General features: G+C 42.0%; 1 protein-coding gene across 5 annotated transcripts in view; it reads right to left on the bottom strand.

The window, feature by feature from the left end:
• TECPR1 (tectonin beta-propeller repeat containing 1) overlaps window positions 1–21,887 on the bottom strand; it is a 73,781-nt gene that overhangs the window by 13,459 nt on the left and 38,435 nt on the right. For all 5 annotated transcript variants that reach the window (XM_027874385.1, XM_027874387.1, XM_027874384.1 and 2 more), the window contains 10 exons: window positions 21,179–21,328; window positions 20,732–20,889; window positions 16,196–16,323; window positions 15,058–15,160; window positions 13,225–13,321; window positions 12,159–12,238; window positions 8,426–8,482; window positions 6,912–7,086; window positions 5,574–5,709; window positions 1,831–1,923 (listed from right to left, as the gene is read on the bottom strand). In XM_027874385.1, the coding sequence (XP_027730186.1) occupies window positions 1,831–1,923; window positions 5,574–5,709; window positions 6,912–7,086; window positions 8,426–8,482; window positions 12,159–12,238; window positions 13,225–13,321; window positions 15,058–15,160; window positions 16,196–16,323; window positions 20,732–20,889; window positions 21,179–21,328 (1,177 nt within the window). The remainder of the gene's footprint in view (window positions 1–1,830; window positions 1,924–5,573; window positions 5,710–6,911; window positions 7,087–8,425; window positions 8,483–12,158; window positions 12,239–13,224; window positions 13,322–15,057; window positions 15,161–16,195; window positions 16,324–20,731; window positions 20,890–21,178; window positions 21,329–21,887) is intronic.

Below are 21,887 nucleotides of genomic sequence, written 5' to 3'. Positions count from 1 at the left end.
AAAATTTTGTTTTATTTTGTTTCTTCTTTCTCTTGGCTCCTCCCATTGGTTCTAATTCTTCTTTACAATATGACTGATGTAAAGATATATTTAATATGAATGTATATGTACAGCCTATATCAGATTGCACGCTGTCTTGGGGACAGTAGAGGGGAGAGAGGGAGAAAAAATTTAGAACTCAAAAGCTTATGGAAGTGAATGTTGAAAACTAAAAACAAATATATAAATTTATATAAATATATAAATTTTTAAAAATTGGGCCTTTCCTCATTTACACTGAACTTAAAGATCTGCCACTGTACAGAAGCAAGCGTAATAATATTTGTCATCAGGTGATACCTTGCCAACAGGTGGGTCTTTCTTAAGATTTTCTTCTAGGACAACATCTTATCAGTGGCCTGATACCTTGGTGACTCTGAGGAGCAGTGTTCTGGAGCACTCACCAAAATCTGAGGAGTAACTAAGCTATTCAGCATCACAGAAGTTATATTTGCTGTAATTACGACTGTACCTTAGAAAAAGCTTGCTAGGGGCAGCTAGGTGGTGCAGTGGATAGAGCTCCAGCCTTGGAGTTAGGACGACCCGAGTTCAAATCTGGCCTCAGACACATGACACTTACTAGTTGTGTGACACTGGGCAAGTCACTTAACCCCAACTGCCTCACCAAAAAGGCAAAAACAAAAAGCTTGCTAGCTAGAGTCTAACTAAAATAAAGTTTCACAATCACTTGAGTGGTTTTCTTGTCATATGATATGGTCAGTTTGGGGTACTTTTGACTTTACCTATTGGCAATATGGATAATCATAATTTCTGAAAAGCCAATAAAGAATTGTTTTTTTCCCCAATATTTATAGCAACTCTTTTTGTGGTGGCTAAGAATTAGAAATTGAGAGATGCCCATCAATTGGGGAATGGCTGAACAAGCTGTGGTATATGATTATGATTGAATATTATTGTGCTAAAAGCAGTAACTATGCGCCATAAGAAATAACAAGCAAGATGATTTCAGAAAAACCTGGAAAGACTTGCATGAACTGATACAAAGTGAAGAGAATTTATACACAGTAATAGCAATATCGTATGATGAAGAACTGTGAATGATCTAGCTATTCTCGGCAATACAATGATCCAAGACAATCCCATAGGATTCAAGATGAAATGTGCTATTCACCTCCAGAGAAAGAACTGATACTGTCTGAATACAGACTGAAGCATGTTACTTTTCTCTTTCTTTCTCTTTTTCTTTTTTTCAAGTCTTCTTATATAAAATGACTAATCTGGAAATATTTTACATGGTTGCACATATATAACCTATATTGGACTGTTTTACTGCCTCAGAGAGGGGAAAGAGAGGGATAGAATTTGAAAGTCAAAACTTTTTTATGCAAAAAATTATTTTAACATGTAATTGGGAAAAAAACAATTTTAAAAAATTGTTTTTTTTCCAACAACTATGCAGACAGTAATAATAACATACATTTGAAGAGTGCTTTTGATTTTTTCAAAGCACTTTTCCATCTAATATCTCATCCGATCCTGTAAGGTAAATAAGGCAGGTAATATTATTCCCATTTAAGGGAATTTAGGAAATTAAGGAAATTAGGAATTAAGGAAATTAAGGACCTTGATTTCCTCACCTGTTAAATAGGAATAATACCACATGAATGATTTGCTTACTCAAGTCATCAGCTGGTGTGGGCAGAGCAGAACTTAGAATCTCAGTCTCCTAATTCCCAGTCTGTAGCTTTTTACAAAAGTTCCTATTTCCTCTCAAGTGCCTGTCACACTTTGGTGAGCTATAACAGTTAAGATGAATCAAAAACAACTTACCATTTTCATCGAGTGCATATACTGATGTCTGTCCCACTGACACCTGTTTTAGTTTCTGCTTTGGAGGAGAAGGAATGTGGTACCAACAATCACCTAAAACCAGAAACCCATCTTGTAAATTGCAGTTGAGAAATAACAACACAACAGACACACAGTTCTCCTACCCCATTCCTATCCCTATACAACAATATTACTAATAATTACTAATTACTAAGAAGGTAGCCTTGTCAAAGTGAGAATGCTTTAAAGCTGTCTTCTTGTCCTTGACCTTGGAAAAATGGAAAAGGGGAAGAGAGGTACAAATCAGGTATTAATTCCAGGGTCTAACTTTCCTTCCGAGTTGACTTCTGTCCCTACCGTTCTACTGAACCTGTTTTCTCAGGTCCCAGTGATTCTCTACTCCTCCGTTCTGAAGACCTTATTCTCCTAGCTTCCGTCACACTGTTCTTCTCTATTTCTTCCCCTACCTCCCTGAATATTTCTGTCTCCTGTCTCCTTCACTGGTCTTCTTCCTCTTCCCACACCCTTCACAGAGGCCTCTACATGGCTCTCTCCTTAATCCTCTTGTGTTCTTTCTCAGCAATCTCCTTCACTCATCCATGGCTTTAGCTAAGTGTAGGGCATCCAGATCTCCAGCTCCAGCTCCATCCTCTTTTCTAAACTCCAGACTTGTATTACCTGCACCTTAATGTGTCAAATACTGAAGTCACCATCTTTCTCCAATCTGTTCTTCCTCCTGACTTCCCTATTTCCATTAATGATACCAATTTAATTCAGCAATCTTTTATTAGGTCCCTACTATAAAATAAGGGAGTATGCTTGATGGTAAGATGAAAACAAGAAATGACAAGAGGCCCTACCCTCAAGGACCTTAGAGTCTAACTGGGGAGATACAGGATGTACACGTGTAAGTATGCCACAAGGAAAGGCCAAGCAGAGAGAAAGACAACGTGCTTTATTGTTATGATTGGATGGGGAGCCTGGAAGTAGTCAAAGATCACTCAATAAGCCTTTATTGAGCTCCTCTTGTAGGCCAGGCACTGGGCTAGGTGCAGGGGATACAAAAACATTAATTGTCCCTACTCTTAGGGATCCCTGGGAGAGAGAAGAATATACAGGGGGAAATTTTGAAAACAGAAGAAATTTCTAGTGGATCAGGGTTCCAGGCAGCACACTGGAAAGAGCAGAAAAATGACAGGAACTGAGAAGTGCTGAGACAGATGGGAATAAGAATACAAGGAGATGTAGGAGAGTGCTGAGCAACAGTGAGGAGGGGACAAGGAGGCTGGAACTTGTTAACACAGGGCAAGAGAAATAATACTAAGTAGAAAGAAACTTAGAGACTAAATCAGCCTTAAGGTTATAACCAGAATTTTCCTCATCACCTCTCAATGCCCAATCACTGGCCAGGTCTAATCAAGGTCACCCTCATAACGTCCCTCAGAGTCATGCCCTTCCCTCTACCTACACTACAGCCACCAAAGATAAGGCCCTCATCACTTTACTGGTCTCCCTGCCTCAGCCTCTCCCTTCTTCAACTTATCTTCCACAGGTTGCCAATGGACATTCCTAAAGCCCAGGTCTGACCCCAGCATTCCTCAGCTCAAGAAGCTTCAGGGGCTTTACTGCTTTTATGATAAAAGTATAAATTCCTCTTTTGCATTGAAAGCTCTTCCTAGTCTGGCCCTAGCCCATCATTCAAAGATACATTATTCCCCACAGAACAGCCCATGCTCCAGCCTACTTGCCATTCTCCAGACACATATTCCATCTCTCCCCTTTGTGCCTTTGCCCAGAGTCCCATCCCCCTCCCCCACCCCCTGCCATGCTTTCCCTCCTCACTTCTGTCTCTTGGGATCTCTAGCTTTCTTCAAGGCTCAGTTCACAAAGTCTATCATGATCCCCCAATTGCTTTTGGAGGGAATGATGCTGTTCCCAGTTATTGTGTATTTATTTTGAATATATCTACACTTTCTCATTCACAAACAACGTACATCCACCCAGTAGAATATAAGCTCCCTGAAGGCAGGAACTTTCTATTTTTATCTTTGCATGCTTAGGGCCTTGTATAGTTCCTAGAACATAGCAAGTGATTGATAAACACTTACTGATTGACTAAATGAATGTCAGTGTGATGATGGCTTTTCAGGATCCTACCTTTCAGGTGCTACCTTCTCTTAAGCTTGAACCCTCAGAGGAGGATCCTTTTTACTTCTTCCCACTCCCCAGATATCCAATAAGTCACCAAAGCCTTTTAGATTTTCTCTTTACAGGACTTTCCGTTGGGGCCCTCATTACCTTTGGAAAACTATAATAGATTACCAACTCACCACCAGTCTCTCTTACACACACTTATGCCAGACTAGTCTTTTTAATAGATAACTGATAATACCACTTTTCTCTTTAAAACCCTTAACTATCTTTCAATTACTTCCCAAACTTGAGAGACGGCCAGACTGCAGAGGACCTGACATTTACGATCCACTACACTTTGGCTCCAAATGACATTTCCAGCGCCACTATGACCCTGTGGTCATAGGCACCTTCCACTCCTCCCCTTCCCCCGACCCTAATACATGTTAAGCTAGTTTTTCTTTGAAAGGTATTGAAAACATCCATAACACTTGATTGGCTCAGGGGACTAAAGGCTCAGGCCACTGACTTCGCCTTCTGGTCACCTGAGCCCAAAACAGCCAGGAGTTCCAGGCATGCTCTGATGCTTGGCTGCTGGACCACGATGAGCAACTCAGACAGGGAGCTTAGATCAGCTTGATCTCGTCTGGGTGTCATCAATGCATAGCCTTGCTGAATATCCTGTTGTGGCTAAGTACATTTTTTGTTAACTGCTGCATGACCTTCAAGTGTCTCATTTCATTCCACTATCAAATATAAGCTACTAAGGAACTGGCCTGAGTCAGGCCCAACCCAGCCAAACTGAACTACTCATATTCTTTGAAAACATCTTGCAATGGCCTGCATTTGCACCTTTCTTCTCTTGCTGCCTATCCCTAGAATGCCCACGCCCATCAACAAGGCCTACTGCCATCCTGCTTTGCAAGCCCAGTTTAAATGCTACTTCTTGCCCCCAAGGAGTCTCCGGGATGACCCCAGCTAGAAGTCAATTTTCTCTCCTCTGAAATCATGCAGTGCTTTGGACCTCTCTCATACATTAAGTACACTTTGTTTTGAACTGTATTTGGTTATGTATAGTTATTACTTTATTAGACTGTAAGCTCCTTGAGGGAGGCATCATCTCTTATTCATCCCTGAATTCCCTTTTGGTATCCCACCACACAGTGCCTCATCCGTAGTAGGTGCTTGATAAATATCTATTGAATGAATGCCAACTCTGTGACAAATCATTATTATCAAAACACTGCTCTCTCTTTCTACCTTATAAAAAAATCTCAAACGAAACACAGCCAGTACAAATTAGGGCTGGTATGATCTGTGACTTTTTTCTTTGTGGGGAAGTGAAAGCAAGATGCTGATTCAGACATTAGGATAAAACCACTAAAAGCGGGCAAAGTTTGGGAGCAATTTTCAAACTGTCTGGGAAATATCTATCTATAAAATTGGGTAGGGGACAAAAGGATCTCCTTAGGCTACAGCAGAATCCACTCCAAGAGGCTTTCTGAGCCTTTCACAATGTCCATACCTTGATAGCACACCTACTATGTGTTGAGGATATAAGGGGACAGCTAATTGTAGTCTGGCCCTGCTCGGGGCACAGCTGTACTTACCAGCTGGCTGTTTGGGGGACACAGAGCCCCTGTAGAATGCTGAGCCATCTCTGGCCACGGCCCAGACTTGGTAAAAAGCCCCGACAGACACTGAAATGAAGGGCTGATCCGTGCCAACATGCAGCCAGGACGAACCCTGGGTGATTTGAGAGAAAGAACATTTTTGAAAGAGACAAGACTCAAGGGTAGTCTAACCCACAGGGACTGGGAGTCACCAAGGCATGCAGGTGGCAGCTCAGGTAGCATCAGAGCTTTATCTGTGAAACACTCAACCACAGTGGGACAGCTCCTCCCAAGCAGGTCAGGAAAACTCACCCAATGCTAGTCCACTAATACAGCATTTCCAGGGATTAAACTGGTCACCGTTATTCCTCCTGTCACTTGGAAAAGTACAGGGCCTAACCAACTATGAAGGGTAAGACCTGTCAAGTATTGTCCTAGGAACATTATTAAACTAAGTGCTCATCCTTTCTTGGAAACTCTTTCTGTTTTTTTTTCTTTCTTTTTTTTGGTGAGGCAATTGGGGTTAAGTGACTTGCTCAAGGTCACACAGCTAGTGCGTGTCAAGTGTTTGGTCTGAGGCCGGATTTGAACTCAGGTCCTCCTGACTTCAGGGCAAGTGCTCTGTCCACTGTGCCACCTAGCTGCCCCATTGGAAACTCTCTCTGATCAGTGTAGAAGGGGCGCTCTTTCCAGATCTCCAAGGCTGACGTCCCTTTTCCTCCTCCACCATCTCCAGCACAAGGCCTAGAGGCAGAACTTGCCTCTGTTTTACTGCAAGGTCTGTCAGCTTTTCTGTTGCATTTCTGAAGTTTCTATTTGTTCTATTGGATCATTTTTAAAAAGAGCAATTGTCTATCATTACAAAATTCCCTTATTTACCTACTGACGGACTTCAGACGTATTAAGCCTTTGTGTGGTAGTAGAAAGAACTGTGGCCTGAGAGTGAAAAGTCTGTATTCTAGTCCCACGCCTTCCTCTACCTAGCTGTGTGACCTTGACCAAGTCCTTTCATCTCTCTGGGCTTCCATTACCTCACGACTGGTAAAATGAGGACTGGTCTAGATGACATGTAAAGTACCTTTCAGTTATAACATTTTATAACTCTATATAAATGCAGTGAAAGCCTCGGAGGGACAGCTGCCACTGTTTTTGTAATTATTTGGTTCAACAGATCTTCTTGTGGGGAGTATCTGAAAAGACTATCCCCAAACTCAACACTCACACGTCTCCAGAAGAAAGCCCTGGACATCAAATCAGAATTGCTAAGAAGTGTAGTCCCCAGTTATGAGAAAATTACATAGAGAAATAAACCAAAGGGAGGAGAAAGGATCTTACCGCTGGATTGAGCTCTGACACGCCCAACCTACAGAGAACGTCTCCCTTGTCACTGATGGCCCAAAGGGCAATTGAATCCTTGCTGCCTTCCTCACAACCAGGGATGATGGAGACATCCCAGAGAGATATGGGGGCAACTTCCAACCAGGGCCCACTGGTCACCAGCTTACATTTCCTGAGCATCAGAAGAAAAAACAAATACCAAAACCATGAAGTGCAGGTCTCCTGTCTTGCAAATACATGGAGCTCTCAAGGCCTATTTCATTTCTTAACCCAAACATAAGAACCACAAGAGAGGCAGCATGGTGTAGTAGATAGAGTTGGTCCAGGAAGATGTGGGTTCAAGTCCTGCCTTTGACACATACTAGCTATGTCACCCTGGGTAAGTCCCAACCTCTCATGACATCAGGCAACTCTCTAAGACTATCACTACAGAGAAGGTATTGGTAGAAAGGGTTCTTCACTGTATCAATGAAATCAAAGGTCCAATCTCTATCCTAAAAATCATGACTTACAAAGGAGGGCTCAATGCTACTAACATAGGTTGGGTTTTTTATTATTTAACAATTTTGGCCAGAATCTACAAACTTAATAACAGGTCACTCAGGCATAGGCCATGCCTAGGCAAGTTGGTCAAAGTGGATTCTGTCACTTTTATTGGGTTTCCTGGCTCTTCCAAATAATATCATATAAGGGAAGCAATGAAGAGGTAGTAGGAGCCATAACCCCAGTGCCTCACACATTGTTGTTGTTGTTCAGTCATGTCTGACTTTTTGTGACCCCGTGGACCACAGTACACCAGTGCTGTCCATGAGGTTTTCTTGGCAAAGATACTAGAGCAGTTTGCAATTTCTTTCACCATTGGATTAAGGCAAACAGAGGTTAAGTGACGTGCCCAGGACTACATAGCTAGTGAGCGTCTCAGACTGGATTTGACCTCAGGTCTTCCTGACTCCAGGTCCAGCACTCCATCCACAGAGCTGCCTCCAAAGCAAACAGAGAGTTGCCCAGGGTCACAAAGCTCATGAGTGTCTCAGGACAGATTTGAACTCAGGTCTTCCTGACTCCCAGCCCCAGTGCTCTATCCACTCAGCCATCTAGCTGACTCCACCTAGCACACTGTAGGTGCAAATACTTATTGACTGATTGAGGAGACCTTGGGGTCAGAGAGTCCCAAAGTTTTCTTGTTCTCTAGTTTGCTTATGCTTCTAATGAGCTGTCAACTACTCTGGGAGCCCCAGCCCTGCTCTGCCCACAAAGAGCACAGCCAGACAGTGACATTTCTCCTATTTGTTCTTGAAAATAAACACTTGAGAAAACAAGGGAGCACTGGGGACCTCAGGGCATTTCCTGGTTTGACATTTACTTTGATTCTATTTCCGCCTCCAATTTGCTCTCTGCTGGTCAAAAGGTTTATTCCAAAAGGTATAAGAGAAGCCAGATAATTCCCTAAAGAATTCCCAGCAGTTGGAGTAGGAGATGCTACCCATCCTTCTTTGGTTCCCCACCATTACCTTGCCCATCGTCTTCGTCTGACAAAATCCTTCATAGTTTTGTATCCATGATAAGACCTGTGGACAGAAGGAGAATTTTTAATACAGCTTAGCTTCAAAATCTATTTTCCCCAAACAACTTGGTGGCTATGAGAAACTGCTCCTACAAGTGTGCATTCTTTCCCCCACTCTTGGTCACCTGGTTAATTAACAACCACTTACTGAGCTATCTACTATGTGAGGAGCCTGTTCTAAGTCCTATGGGAGACCCTGAAGTAGAAGACATGATCCCTGCCTTTAAGATGCTTCCAGTCTAGACATGCAGGGGGAAAAATACCCATTTAATGCTATGAGAATACCAACATTTCCACAAGCACAAAAATGATAAAATCCAAACTGAATGTTCAAGTGCTATAGCTTCATTTGTAGAAAACAGGGCTAATTAGAGAAGGGATTCTCTTCCTTCCTAGGAAGCTTTAAGGGTCCTTTAAATTTAGGAACGGGGCCCATTCTATAATCCTTACATCTATCCTTAGAACTGTGACTAACGGAAAGTTATGAAGGTTACTCCTGAAGGGAAGGGAAGGGAAGGAAATGGGCCATCTTAATTTCATCTTTGTATGTCCAGAGTCTAACACAGTTATTGGCACACAGCAGGCACCCATATCAGAGTATGGTCACATCAGAAAACTTGAAAACTCTGGCCCTAGGGCTACTAAAGTAACTGTGGTCTTCTTTTCTCTTAACTGTTGATTCAATGGATGAGCTCTCTCTCTCTGGTCCAACTCACTCACCTGATAAAGCCAAAGAATCATTCCTTTGGGCCAGCCATGACCTCAACTTACCACCATTTGTATATGCAATCTATTCAATTCACTATATGTCCATGGGTCAGCATGGTGAGGTGGACAGGGAACACACTGGACTCAGAGTCAGAAGATGGAGGCTTGAGTCTGAACCCTGACTCTTCCTAGCTGTATGACTGTGGACAAGTCATTTAAGATCCCTTGAAACTTAATTTCATAATCTGCAGAATGGGAATCAATCAACAATCACTTATTAAGCTCCTACTGTGCGCCACACTGCTCTAGGAGCTGGGGATACAAAGAGAGAGCTGACATTCCAGTAGGGAAACAACGTGTACACATAGAAGAATACATGCCTCTATCACAGGGTTTTTGTGTAAGAAAAATGCTTTGTAAAACATAAAGTATTACTGCAATGTAGAATATGATTATTAATCAGGAATGGAGTTCTATTTTTCTTTCTTTCACACAAAGTTATTCTTTGCTTTGTGACCTATCTGCAAATTCAGGAATCCTGAGAGGACTAGACTCTCATCTTAAGGGAGTGAGGCGGGGTAGATGTCCAATAGGAGGATCTAATAGTCTGGATCAGTTAGCTCAGTTGGTATAGGCACAGTATTAATAGGGACTAAGATTCTGTGCCCAATCTCAAAAGAGAGCAGTTCAATTGATTCCAGCACTTTCCTACTGCCTCTAGGATAAAATATGAACTCTATGTTGCTGTTAAGCCCTACACCACCTGTCTCCAGTCTATGCAATCCAAGCCAAGTGGCATCTTTTGTGTTCTTCACATTCACAATTCCGTGGCCTGTCTCTGAGCCTCCGATCATCCCCCATGCTTAGAATGCCTCCTCCATCTCATCAGGTCCCTCTGTTCCTTAAGATACAGCCACTCAAGCATCATATTGGTTGTTTCTGATCTCCCCAAATGCTAATACCTTCCTCCCCAAATACCTAGTACTTAACTAATGTGGATATACTTGTATTTATGCAGTGTCTATTTATAAATATATGTGGAGTCTTTCCCATGGACATGTTAGCTCCTTGCAAGCTGGGATTGTCTCATTCTTCATATTTGTATGTCCAGTACCTAAGACAGGTGCTTTGCACAGAGCAGATTCTTAATAATACTTGCCGATTTAATTTGATTCCACAGCCACAGACCACAGCCCTGATCCCTTATTGGCTGTCTTGGTTATAAGGAGGAACAAAAGTGAGAGATTTGGAAATGAATCAGTCCCACTGAGGGAAAATGCCTCAAAGAATACGTCTTATGGTTCACAGGTGTCATTACAAAGAAAAGTTTATGTTATTTTTGTAGAAGTAGTATTTTGGCATTGTCAACAGAGCTGGCATCAAATCCAGGAAGAAGTGAGTTCAAGTCCCAACCTTGACATATACTGCCTGTGTCACCCTAGACAAGTCACTTAATCCCAGAGTATAAGGCCACTCTTTAAGACTTTCTATTGCACTGAAGGTGCAGGGAATTTCCTCACCTGGGCATTCTCCCTAGCAATCAAATCACAGGTCCTATTCCTAGCCTATTTTTCTATGTTGAAGCCATGGAGCCAACGACAGTGATGATTCTCATGGAAAATCTCTTCCATTAGGAAGCTCCTTCAAAATGTGACAAGGTCTTACTTAAGGCAGCTCTTTTCTTTTTTATTATTATTTATTTTTAGTTTTTAATACTCACTTTTATAAGATTTTGAGTTCCAAATTTTTCCCCTTCCCTTCCCTCCACTCCCCAAGAGAGCATACAAATCTGATATAGGTAATACTTGTACAATTATATTAAACATATTTCCACATTAGTCATGTTGTGAAAGAAGAATGAGAACCAAAGGGAAAAATTATGAGAAAGAAAAAAAAAGAGAGAGAAAATCATATGCTTCGATCTGCATTCAGACTAAGGCAGCTCTTTTCAAATAGGACTTCCTATCTAATCCCCATTTCTGTTTTTCCCCACATAGTTTTTCATTTCAATTTCACCCAGCTCTCTACCAGGTAAGACATGTGAGGACCACCTAGCAGACACCACTACATATCAGAGAGAATAAACTGACTGAGCACATGGGAAATCTTGAATGTTTCTACATAAACAGAGCCTAGGTTGACCCTCTTTCTCCATCTTCCTCTGAACAGCTGAAGCTGTAGGGCTTCCCCCAGGAGCCTGCTAAAGCAATCTAAATCCACCAGTGGGTAATCACACCAGCACAAGTCTTGTTCCCACTCTTTAGCTTATTAACAAATTGTAATTGTTCACAGCTACTGTTTAGAGGGCTCAGCTTCCAGTGTCTGAGCCAGTTTGGGGAATGATTTTTTTTTAAACCTTAAAAGGTTAACATATAAGCCACTAATATATGGCATTTAAGGATGATCCTGAAATGCTTCCTTCTATCTCACAAGACTAGACATAGAGTGACTATCTGAGGCCGTTAAGTATCAGGAAATCATAACTTCCATGATGACACAGCAGAGCAACTAGATTTTGGAAGAAGGGGGGAGGAGGAAGTGTTACTTAATGAGTTAAATATTCAATATTTAACTACATGAAGGGTTTTTATGAGAAATTGCAAATAAGGTAATATATACAAAGTACTCTGAAAGCTTTAAAGAGCTATAAAAATACTAGCTATTAAAAGTCTGCTGACCAGTTTTGTTTTTTTTTTATATTCATGAAAGCATAAACAAGGAGAAATGGACTGAAACTGAATCTGGAGAAATTATGGCTACACATAAGGAGGAAGTTCATGACAATCAGGGAAAAATATACTAGGATGGGCATCTGGGTAAAAGTATGGCACTTCTGCACCCACCTTTCCCTTCCCAGTGATCTTTAATAAGGGAAGATTTTGTCAATCAGCTGCCTGAGGACACTGACCTTCTAAATCAATGGTTTCTCAATAACACTTTACTATATGCATCTAGAAATGGAAAATGCTCACGATGGAAAGTCACTTGCATACTGCCATCCTTCTCGATCAGTTCCACCAGATGTGTTGAAATCAATATACCAGTCAGAAACCTAGAGTAGAAAGAGAATGCTGTTAGGAGCTGTTTCTCCTCCCTTCCTCAAGTTCTTCCAGTACAGGGTGCCCATCAATTGAAGAATGGTTGAACAAATTATGATATGTGACATACTGGGATATCACTATACCAGAAGAAATGATGAAAGGGATGGTTTCAGAGAAACCTGGAACACTGAGTATGAACTGATGCAGAGTAAAGTGAGCAGAATCAGAAGAACAATTTATATAGTAACAACAACACTGTAAAGACAAACAACTTTTAAAGACTTGAGAACTCTAATCAATGCAATGACCAACCATGATTCCAGAAGACAGATGCTGAAGTATGCTACCCCCCCACCTCCTGACAAGAGAGTTGATAGACTCAGGGTGCAAAATAAGATGTGTTTTTTGACATGGCCACTGGGGGCTGTTTTGTTTGACATGAATATGTGTTATAAGAATTTGGTTTTATGTGTTTGTTTGTTTGTTTGTTTTTTCAATGAAGAGAGGAGGGCAAAGTGGGAGGGAAAGTAGATTTTTGTCAATTAAAAAAATTAAATTTTAAAAAATGATGAATAGGAGGGTTTCAGAGGCAGAGTGAAGTGAACAGAACCAAGACAATTTATATAATAACAGTAACACTGTAAAGATAAACAACTTTGAAGGACTTAATTCTGATCAATGCAATGACTAACCACAATCCTAGATGACTCATGATGAAGAATGCTACACACCTTCTGACTGGGAGGTAATGGATTTAAGATGAATGATAAGATACCTATTTTTGGACATGGCCAATGGGGGTATTTGTTTTGCCTGCTTGTGCATATTTGTTATGATTACAAGGATTTTGTTGTTGTTTTTTCAACTGGGGTGAGTGGGAAAGGGACAAAATGTATGCTTGTTAATTTAAAAATTAAAATTAATTTAAAAAATTCCTCCTTGTGCTAGCATTACTTCCCTAAGTCAGGTGACATGAAGTACAGGGCCCAGGACTTACCCATGTCCAATGGAGGGAGGGAGGCTTGGTGTTGGCCTTTGTGCATTCTTGCAACCCAGTCACATCACTCCACATGTAGCGGTCAGTAGGCAGACCCCTGCAATGAGGCAATAGGAAGAGATAAGATACACAATGGAGACCTTCAAAGCGTCTCCAAAGCAACAGGAAAAAAAAACAAAACACCACACTCTTCCTAGTTCCCTATGTTAACACACCTACTGTGGGATGGGTCTAATGACACTAAGACAAATTACCCCCAAACAAGAATATCTGGATACAAGACCTGCTTAAGTCATGAGCCAGGCTGTTCCTGGAAGCTGGGTAACTGCCTTTCTCAAGTCACCTCCAGAAGGAGGCAAGAGGAGGAAATGGAGGTTACTAGCTCACACCACACCAAACCATCAGTATACATGAGTTTACAGGATGTGACCTGCATGATGACTACAGCTAATATAGTTCCTGGGGACCACTCAACTTTCTGCATCCCTCCTGAAACAACTAGATCATTAGAGTCCCAATCCTTGTTTTCCGTTTGAGCTGGAAAGACTATTAGCTCTAGGGACAATTTCCTGGCACTCTCTAACCTTGTAGCTAAGAAACTCTAAGGTAGGTTCTAGTGTATGGATGGTCTGCTCATTAACTTTGGAGGGAGCTGAGGTACTTTACAAGCCAACAGAGCTGCTCCTGCTGTCTCATCTCATGGATTTAAAACAAAGCAAAACTAAATTAATCCCCAGAAACCACAGGGTCCTTTTTTTCTTTAAAGCTCACGCTGCTGACTCGGTAAACAAGATGACTGAGGGGGCAAACATCATTCTTGCCAACACTCATGATTACAAGGCTTCCACTTCAATCCAGGGTTAAATAAACAGGTGGCCATCTCAACCTCTTCTCTCCACCTCCGGTAGGCTCTGGATCCCTTTCCCTGGAGTTATGGCCTCCTGCCACCCATGCATGCCTCTCTGGTGTTACAAGTGCTTTATGCTCTCTGCGTAGTTAAATTATACTGTCATTATCTAGTGTAGGCTAGTGGATAAAGCTCTGGTTACAGATTTTGCTACTGACTTGCTACGTAACTTTATATCACTTAGCCTCTCAGAGCCTCAGCATTTTTCTCTCTAAAATGGGGATAAAAATACCCGCCCCTTTTCTCCTCCTCAGGGATAAGAATTGCTGTTTATAGAAAAAATGCTTCATGATAACAGAAAGGTGATGAACTAAGGATGCAGAAAGAAAGAGATCTTTAGAAATGAGTAGTTCAGGAAGCTGTTTGCTTGATTATGTATGTATAAGGGTTTTTTTCTTTTCTTTTCTTAAATGGGGAGAGAGGACTAAGAAAATCATTAGGGGTCCCCTGAGGTATGAGGAGAGAAAAAAAGAAGCAAAATTTAATTTTTAAGAAAAGCACCTATGATTTAAACTTTTTAAAAAAGTAATGTACTATAGGAATCTAAGTTACAGAAGAACTCATTTATAACATTGGTGATGGGCATAGCACAAACATTTATGACTAATAGTGTCTATCTTATGCAGGGTGTCCCTGACCATAAGCAAGTCAATTAAGCACTCAGGGGTCTAGAGGCCTCTAAGACTGTATGTGGCAGAGATGGTTCAAACCTGCTTTGGTACAGGGAGTTTTCTTACCTGGAAGTGTCCTACACCATTGAAAACATAGGTCCAGTCCCTCTCCCTAGAACACAGGCAAACCTGAAGACAAACCCTGGCTCTCAGAGAAGAGGGGAAACACCCCAGGTCTTCCAGGCTGACATTCCTAACCCCTGCCTGGAAGTTTGTGGTGACTGTTCTCTCTTTTCACTGCTATCTGTATCTCACCTGCTGGTATAGCCCGTGACAGGATTCCAGCGCTGGTTTTCATAAATATAAACGCATTTGACATCTGACTGCATGTAGATGTTACTGGTACTGCTGGCCAGGCCTGAAGAGGAAATGTCCTCTGTGAATCAAGTGTCAGGCAACACTCCCTGCCCCCTCCCCAGCTTCAGGTCCACAGACAGATACCTGCCAATGGAAAACAGGCTTAACCTGCTACTGCTAAGAACATAAGGTTCTATTCTCAGGCTTTCTTCATTTCAAAGCCAGCAGAAGTTACAGGCTTACCTGAGCTTACCAGCAAACAAGGCATTTTCTTTTACATATGTCCCAGACAGATGGCAGGATCCCCCATCAGATCCAGCCCAGAAGACTGGGCACACAGTTGGTACCTAAAAAGGTCACAGCTACAGGTTCTGAGCCCAGCTAACCAAGGCAATGGGGAACAGCAGAAACAACACTGGCCTAGGGGCTAGGGACTGGGTTTCTACAGCCAGGTCAGTCACATGCTTGCTGTTCACCCTCAGGCAAGTCACCTGAGTTCTCTGTGCCTCAGTCCCCTCACCTGTTAGGAAAAGAGAAATTGGACTAGAGAATTTCTAAAGTCCCTTTTCCACTCTAAAACTGTGTGTTCTTACAAAGCTTACTTTTACTCAGCATATCAAAGCATCGAAAAGCAAAGACTTGTCCAACAGGTTGGGAAGCAGAAAATAAAGTCATTCCTCCCAGTTCTTTCCAGAAACATGCCCACTCAGACAGGCTGAAGGGGCAGTGATAGGCTGGTTGGTGAGGGGGCTCCACTGATGGGACAGAGGAGGGGCTGAGGAGAGGCCCCAAGATGCCCCAGGCAGCAAATGCCATGACACTGGGACTCTGTTTCCTTTCCCTTCCTCATCTCAGCCAGGAGGTTGGCATCTCTGAAGGTCACCTGTCAACCAGCTGTTTGCTAGAGAGTAAACATCACAGCAGCAGCTAGAGTTCAGGCATTTGGTAAGAAAACAAAATGGGGATTAAACCAGGGAACAAATACACCGCAGACCAGTTAAAAAGGGACATGGTAAGTTGCATGGCTTCATCAGTAAATAGGAGAGAGGACCTTGGTGACCCACACTGAACAGCCTGGAGACGAGTCCTTGCTTACCTTGAAAAAAGCCTCCACCATATCCCCCAGTGTACACCCAGGCTGTGTGATCATAACCGATGCCCCATACAACACCATGGCTGTTGCACTCCACTACCCGAAGGTGGCCTCCAATCTGACGCCAAAACCTAAGAGAGAAGGGGTGACAAGATACACATTTTAACCTCCTGACATCCTTAAGGAGTCAGCCAAGATCTCAGGATTCTGAGCAAGCAGGAGACATCCAATCTGAATCCGTGACCGGCGGTTGGGTGGAAGGTAAAGTTTAGAAGGGTGATTTGGGGTCAGGCCATAAATGTCAAACACAATGGTATCCACTTTATGGATGGGCCAAAACTCTCCTTATGAAAATACCATGTGATGGATTATTATTATTTCACAAAACATGGAATTAAAGCTTTTAAAAAGTGAAATGGTGTCATGTTTGCAAAGTACTCCATGGACTAAGTGGCAAATTCACATGAGTTTGACGTCCTTGGTCTTAAAGGACATACAATTGGCTCTAAAAAAAGTGCCAAATAGGGTGACAAAACACAGACTGTGGAGGAAGGAGATGAGGAAGAGGTAAGTAACATTTTGGGGGATGCCTGTTAGCTCCTATGAACTGGACAAGACCAATCTCTCAATTCGAGAGTGCTTCAAATTAATTTAGAGCTTAGTAGGTAGCCTGCACTCACTATTAGACTAGGCCTGAGCCTAGAAAAGAGGGAAGAGAATAAGCATTTATATAGTGCTTACTACGTGCCAGGCACTATGCTAAACATTTTACAATTATTATCTATTTGATTCGCAGAACAACCCTGCAAGACAGGTGCTCTTATTATTCCCATTTTACAGTTGAGGAAACTAAGGTGAACAGAGGTTAAGTGACTTGCCCAGGGTCCTGCAGCTACTAAGTATCTGAAGTTGGATTTGAACTCAGGTCTTCCTGAGGCCAGGCCCAGCACTCTTATCCATTTGCTATCTAGCTGCCTCTTAGTACATCCAGTTGGACTCAGTCTCTTAAGATCCCTTTCAGGTTTAAATCTGTAATGCTATGATGCCAGCTGGACTATACACCCCTAAAGGAGAGGTGCTATGGCTTTTACTTTTCCATCCATCACAACATTTAGTACTAGTGGCAAGTAGTAGATGTTGAATAAAGGTATGTTTAGTTTACTAAAAGATTAACCAACTAAATGGTAGTGTGTAAAGGTGCTGGACTTGGAGTCAGGAAAACCTGAGTTCAAATCCAGCCTCAGACACCTGCTAGCTGTGTGATTCTGGGCAAGTCACTGAACTGCTACCAGACTCAATTTCCCCATTTGTAAAACAGGGATAATAATAACAGTATTAACTTTACAGTGTTGTGGTAAGAATTAATACACAGTGCTTTTCAAAACTTAAAACACTAAAGGAATGCTATTAACCAGAATAATGAGGAGTCTGTCCCTTGCTATACAGAGACTGCTTAGAGACAGAGAGGGAAAGAAGTAATGGCTAGTCTCAGATTCTGCTGCCCTAGTGACAACCAATCCTGAGAGGCCCTACCAACAAGCAAGGTCAGAGATTATTCTTGGGTATATTCCAGGACAAAGCAATGTCTACTCTGCCACTGAACATGCCCTGCATATCCCCACCTCCACTACTCTTACACATTATGTTTCCCTGGCTAGAATTCCCTCTCTCCTCCTCACTGCCTATTCAAGTCCTACTGGATCCTTTGGATCCCAGAGCAAGACCCATCTCTTCCACTAAACACTCCACTAAATGCCAGTGACCTTTGTCTTGTGAACTCCCACATCGCAGCAGCTTTAGAAAGACAGGATGACATCCTATTTACCTTTGCACCCCCCACCACACTAACCACTCCACCTTGTCCATAACAGGCTACTGCTAATTAGTCAACAACCTAATGGGGTAATATAGAATCTCAAGAACATATCAGTAGTCTGATGAATACCTTGGCAACCATGGTATTGTAGAACAAACACTGGGTCTGGAATAAGGACAGAGCAACTGGGTTTGAACCCTGGTTCTGTAGCAAGCATAGTACAGTTCAAAAAAAGCCACACGGCTCTGGTGTCAGAGGGCCTGGGTGACCTTGGGCAAACTGCTTTGTCTCCCCAGGCTTCAGTTTCCTGTTCTGTAAAATGAAGGGGGTTGGGGGGGATGGGCTCATGGCCTCCGAGAGCCCTCTCAGACCCAGGGACGTGATCAAGGCAGTCCCTTCTCCTCTCCGAACTTCAGTTTCCTCATCTGCAAAATAAGGAGGTTGAGCGAGATCATCTCTAAAGACCCTTCCAACTCTAAATCTTGTGATACAAATTTAAGCACATAATAATCAAGCTTTATTTTATATGTTGTTTATGGCTGCCTATATACTAAATCATTTAACTTTCAGAAGCATGGGGGGGGAAGATGCAGAGCAGTTATCATGATCCCTATTTTATTTAGTTAATTTTAATTAAAATAATTTCAATTTAAAGCAGCAATGATTAATATTATTTTAATTTTAACTTGCCTAAAGGGCCCAGGGCTGGATACAAAGGACAAAGACTAGAACCCATATCTTTGGACTACTAGGCTAGTCAATTTTCTAATCAATTGATAAGCATTTGTCGAACACCTGCTATACTATATACTGGGCACTGTCCTAGACTCTGCATATAAAGACAAAAATGAAACAGACCCTGCGCTCAAAGGGCTTCCATTCTATAGAGTAAGACATCATGGACAACACGTAAAGATAAGTTTACATAAGTACATAGAAAATAAAGACAATCTATAAAGAGAACACCATATTTATTGTTTCTCTTTATCATTTGTCCCTTGAGAATGAGGGGAGAAGCAAGGGGCAGCTGGTACAGTGGAAAAAGCACTAGATTTGGAGTCTTTAGGACCTAGGTTCAAATCCCAGCTCTACTACTTAGAGCATTACCAGAGTGATATTAGACAATTCACTCACCTCTCTGGGACTGTAAAAGGAAAGGGCTGGACTGAATGAGCTCTGAGGGCCCTTAGAGCTCTACAGCCATGATCCTATAAAATAGTAAGCTTTACTAGCAAGAGCAATAAATGCTTCCTGGAGTGTGACACCACAGAGGAGCTCTGGGCAGCCATGTGACAAAGCAAGGGCCCTGAGTGCCTGGACCATAAGCATGCAGGCATTTTTAAATGGGGAGGTGGGAGGGAGGGAGAGAAGATGGATTTTTGTCAGCTGAACAATATCAAATTAATTTTTTTCTTTTTAAAACATGAGTACAGGGTAAAAGAAGCAATGATGAGAAGGAAAACAGTTAACTCAGAAAAAAATTCTTACAGCAAGTTTCTCTGATAAAGATTTCATTTCCAAAATATATAAGGGACTTATTCAAAATTATAAGAACAAGAGCCATTCCTGGATTAATAAACTGTCAAAGGATATCAATAAACAGTTTTCAAAAGAGGAAATCCAAGCTACCCATGGCCATATTAAAAAAAAAATGTTCCTAAACTAATCAGAGCAATGAAAATTAAAGCAATTCTTAGGTTCCACCTCATATCCCTTAGATTAGCAAAGTTGACCAAAAAGGAAAATGACAAATGCTGGAGGGGCTATGGGGAAAGAAAACGGTGAATTATTGGGCCAGCTCTTCTGGAAAGCAAATTAGAATGATGCCCAAAACTAACTATGCATGTCCTTTGACACAGTGATACCATTACTAGGCCTGTACACTCAAGAGATCAAAGAAAGAGGAAAGGATCCATCTATACAAAAATATTGATAGCAGTTCTTTTTCTAATGGTAAAGAACTGTAAACTAAGGGAAGGGATGGGCATTGTTTGGAGAACAGCTGAACAAATTATAGCATTTGAATGTAATGGAACATCACTGCGCCATAAGAAATGATGAAAAGGATGGTTTCAGAGAAACCTATTAACATTTACATGAAATGACGCAGAATAAAAATTATTCTAGAGAGCAATGATGAAAAATGTCACCCACCTCCTGATAGGTGACAGACACAAGGTGCAGAATGAGACATGTTTTGACATGACCAATGTGAGAATTTATTTGCTTGATTATGCATATATCTTACGTGGCTTTTGTTTTTGTTTTTTCTTTTTTTCAACTGGTAGGAGAGGAAGTGGGAAGAGAAGATAAATGCTTGGTAATTGGAAAAACAAAAACAAAACAAACAAAAGAATCAAGGATATAGGCAGGGCAAAGTCCCAAAGGATTAGTGGAAAGACACTGAAGAAAGACAAGCTGCCTGTCAGACATTTATTTCTTCCTAGGGATCTCATACAGCACAAAACCAGATCCTAAAACTCCCCCTTCCTTAGGAATTACATATCCCACTCCACCTTTCCTCCTGGGAAATCAGCTCTAATTCATCCACTTACACATCAAAATGTAAATAAATTAGTCTCTAGGGTTTGGTCTCTCAGGAGGAAGCTCTCAGGTGTACTTATCCTTCAGGAGCCAGGAGGTAAAGCAATACATTAAGCTGATGGTACAACAGACACTTCTGACATATGGACCAGAGAGCAGGTTTGCTGGGAATTGCTTACATTTGGTCACATGGCATTGGATGCATGAGTGCCTCCAGGTCCGCACTGGGCTCACTCACAAAAATGTCTCCTTTGCAAGTGACAGACCAGATGGCCTGGGGGGAAGGGCGGCCTTGGATCCTTCGGCTTTCGGAGCATGATGTACTGAGTAGAGCAAGCTGTGAAGATGAGACAGATGGCAAGTAACTGACCCAGAAGAGTAGCAAGAAAACTCACAAGAATCCCAGAGGACAATTTCCAGGGAGTGATGGGGAGTGACTCGCACATTTTTATGAGGAAGAAAGGAAGGAAGAACGGCCCTTGTCCCTGGAGATTCATCCTAATAGCAGCCTGGTATTTGGGGGAATTTACCATCCTGATTTGTGAATCTGGAAATGGATCATTCAAACCCTCACCTTGAAAGATTCACCTTGGCCAAATCATGTGCCCAAGAGGTTTAACACTCACCCAATCATACATTTCTTGCTCAGTAGCAGCAGCGAGACGGATGGGCCACCTCTGTTTGGTTTTCTCTGGGGTATAAAGGGCAAATGAATGTTTGGCCTCATTTAGTACGGGTACCAGCACCGTCACTTCATTGAGAAATATGTGGATGTACTGTTCAAAGAGGGCAGGAAAAAACCATAAGCTTTCCATGAATGTTTCCTTCCTTTGGGTTCAATCTGTACCCTTTTGTCAATATCAAGGGGACTTAGGGACAGATGCTACCTGTGCCTCACCCAGTATTCTTAATCACAGAAGGTCATGCCTGAGAGGAACTAAGCCACCTAGCTCTGTATTCCCCCAGACCATACGTCCTCCTCTTTACCTTAACCATTTTCTTCTCTACCACCACATGTCCCTTCTTTTCTTCCCCTTTCCACCTTCTACCTCCTTCTCTGAGAATTGTAATCAAATCACCTCTGGCCCCTGGAAAGAGTGTCTTAATGGACTGCTCTAGTGTTCCATTCACCATCTTAGTGAAATTCAGGTCAGTTCAGGACTCTATTACCTGTGCACAGTTCTCCTACATGCATAATCCTCCCCCATGAGGACATAAGCTCAAGGAGAATAGCAACTGTTAAAGCTTTTAGTTCATTCAGCAGCAGAATCAGACCTCTTATTACTCAGTTGTGTTCCCTTCCTTACCAACACTCTTCTTTTGGAGAGGGACAAG

The sequence above is a fragment of the Vombatus ursinus genome, unplaced genomic scaffold (assembly GCF_900497805.2).
Source record: "Vombatus ursinus unplaced genomic scaffold, bare-nosed wombat genome assembly UNPS02014807.1, whole genome shotgun sequence".
NCBI classification, from domain to species: Eukaryota; Metazoa; Chordata; class Mammalia; order Diprotodontia; family Vombatidae; genus Vombatus; species Vombatus ursinus.
The sequence above is the reverse complement of the archived record's forward strand: the minus strand, read 5'-3'. Positions and strand labels throughout refer to the sequence as shown.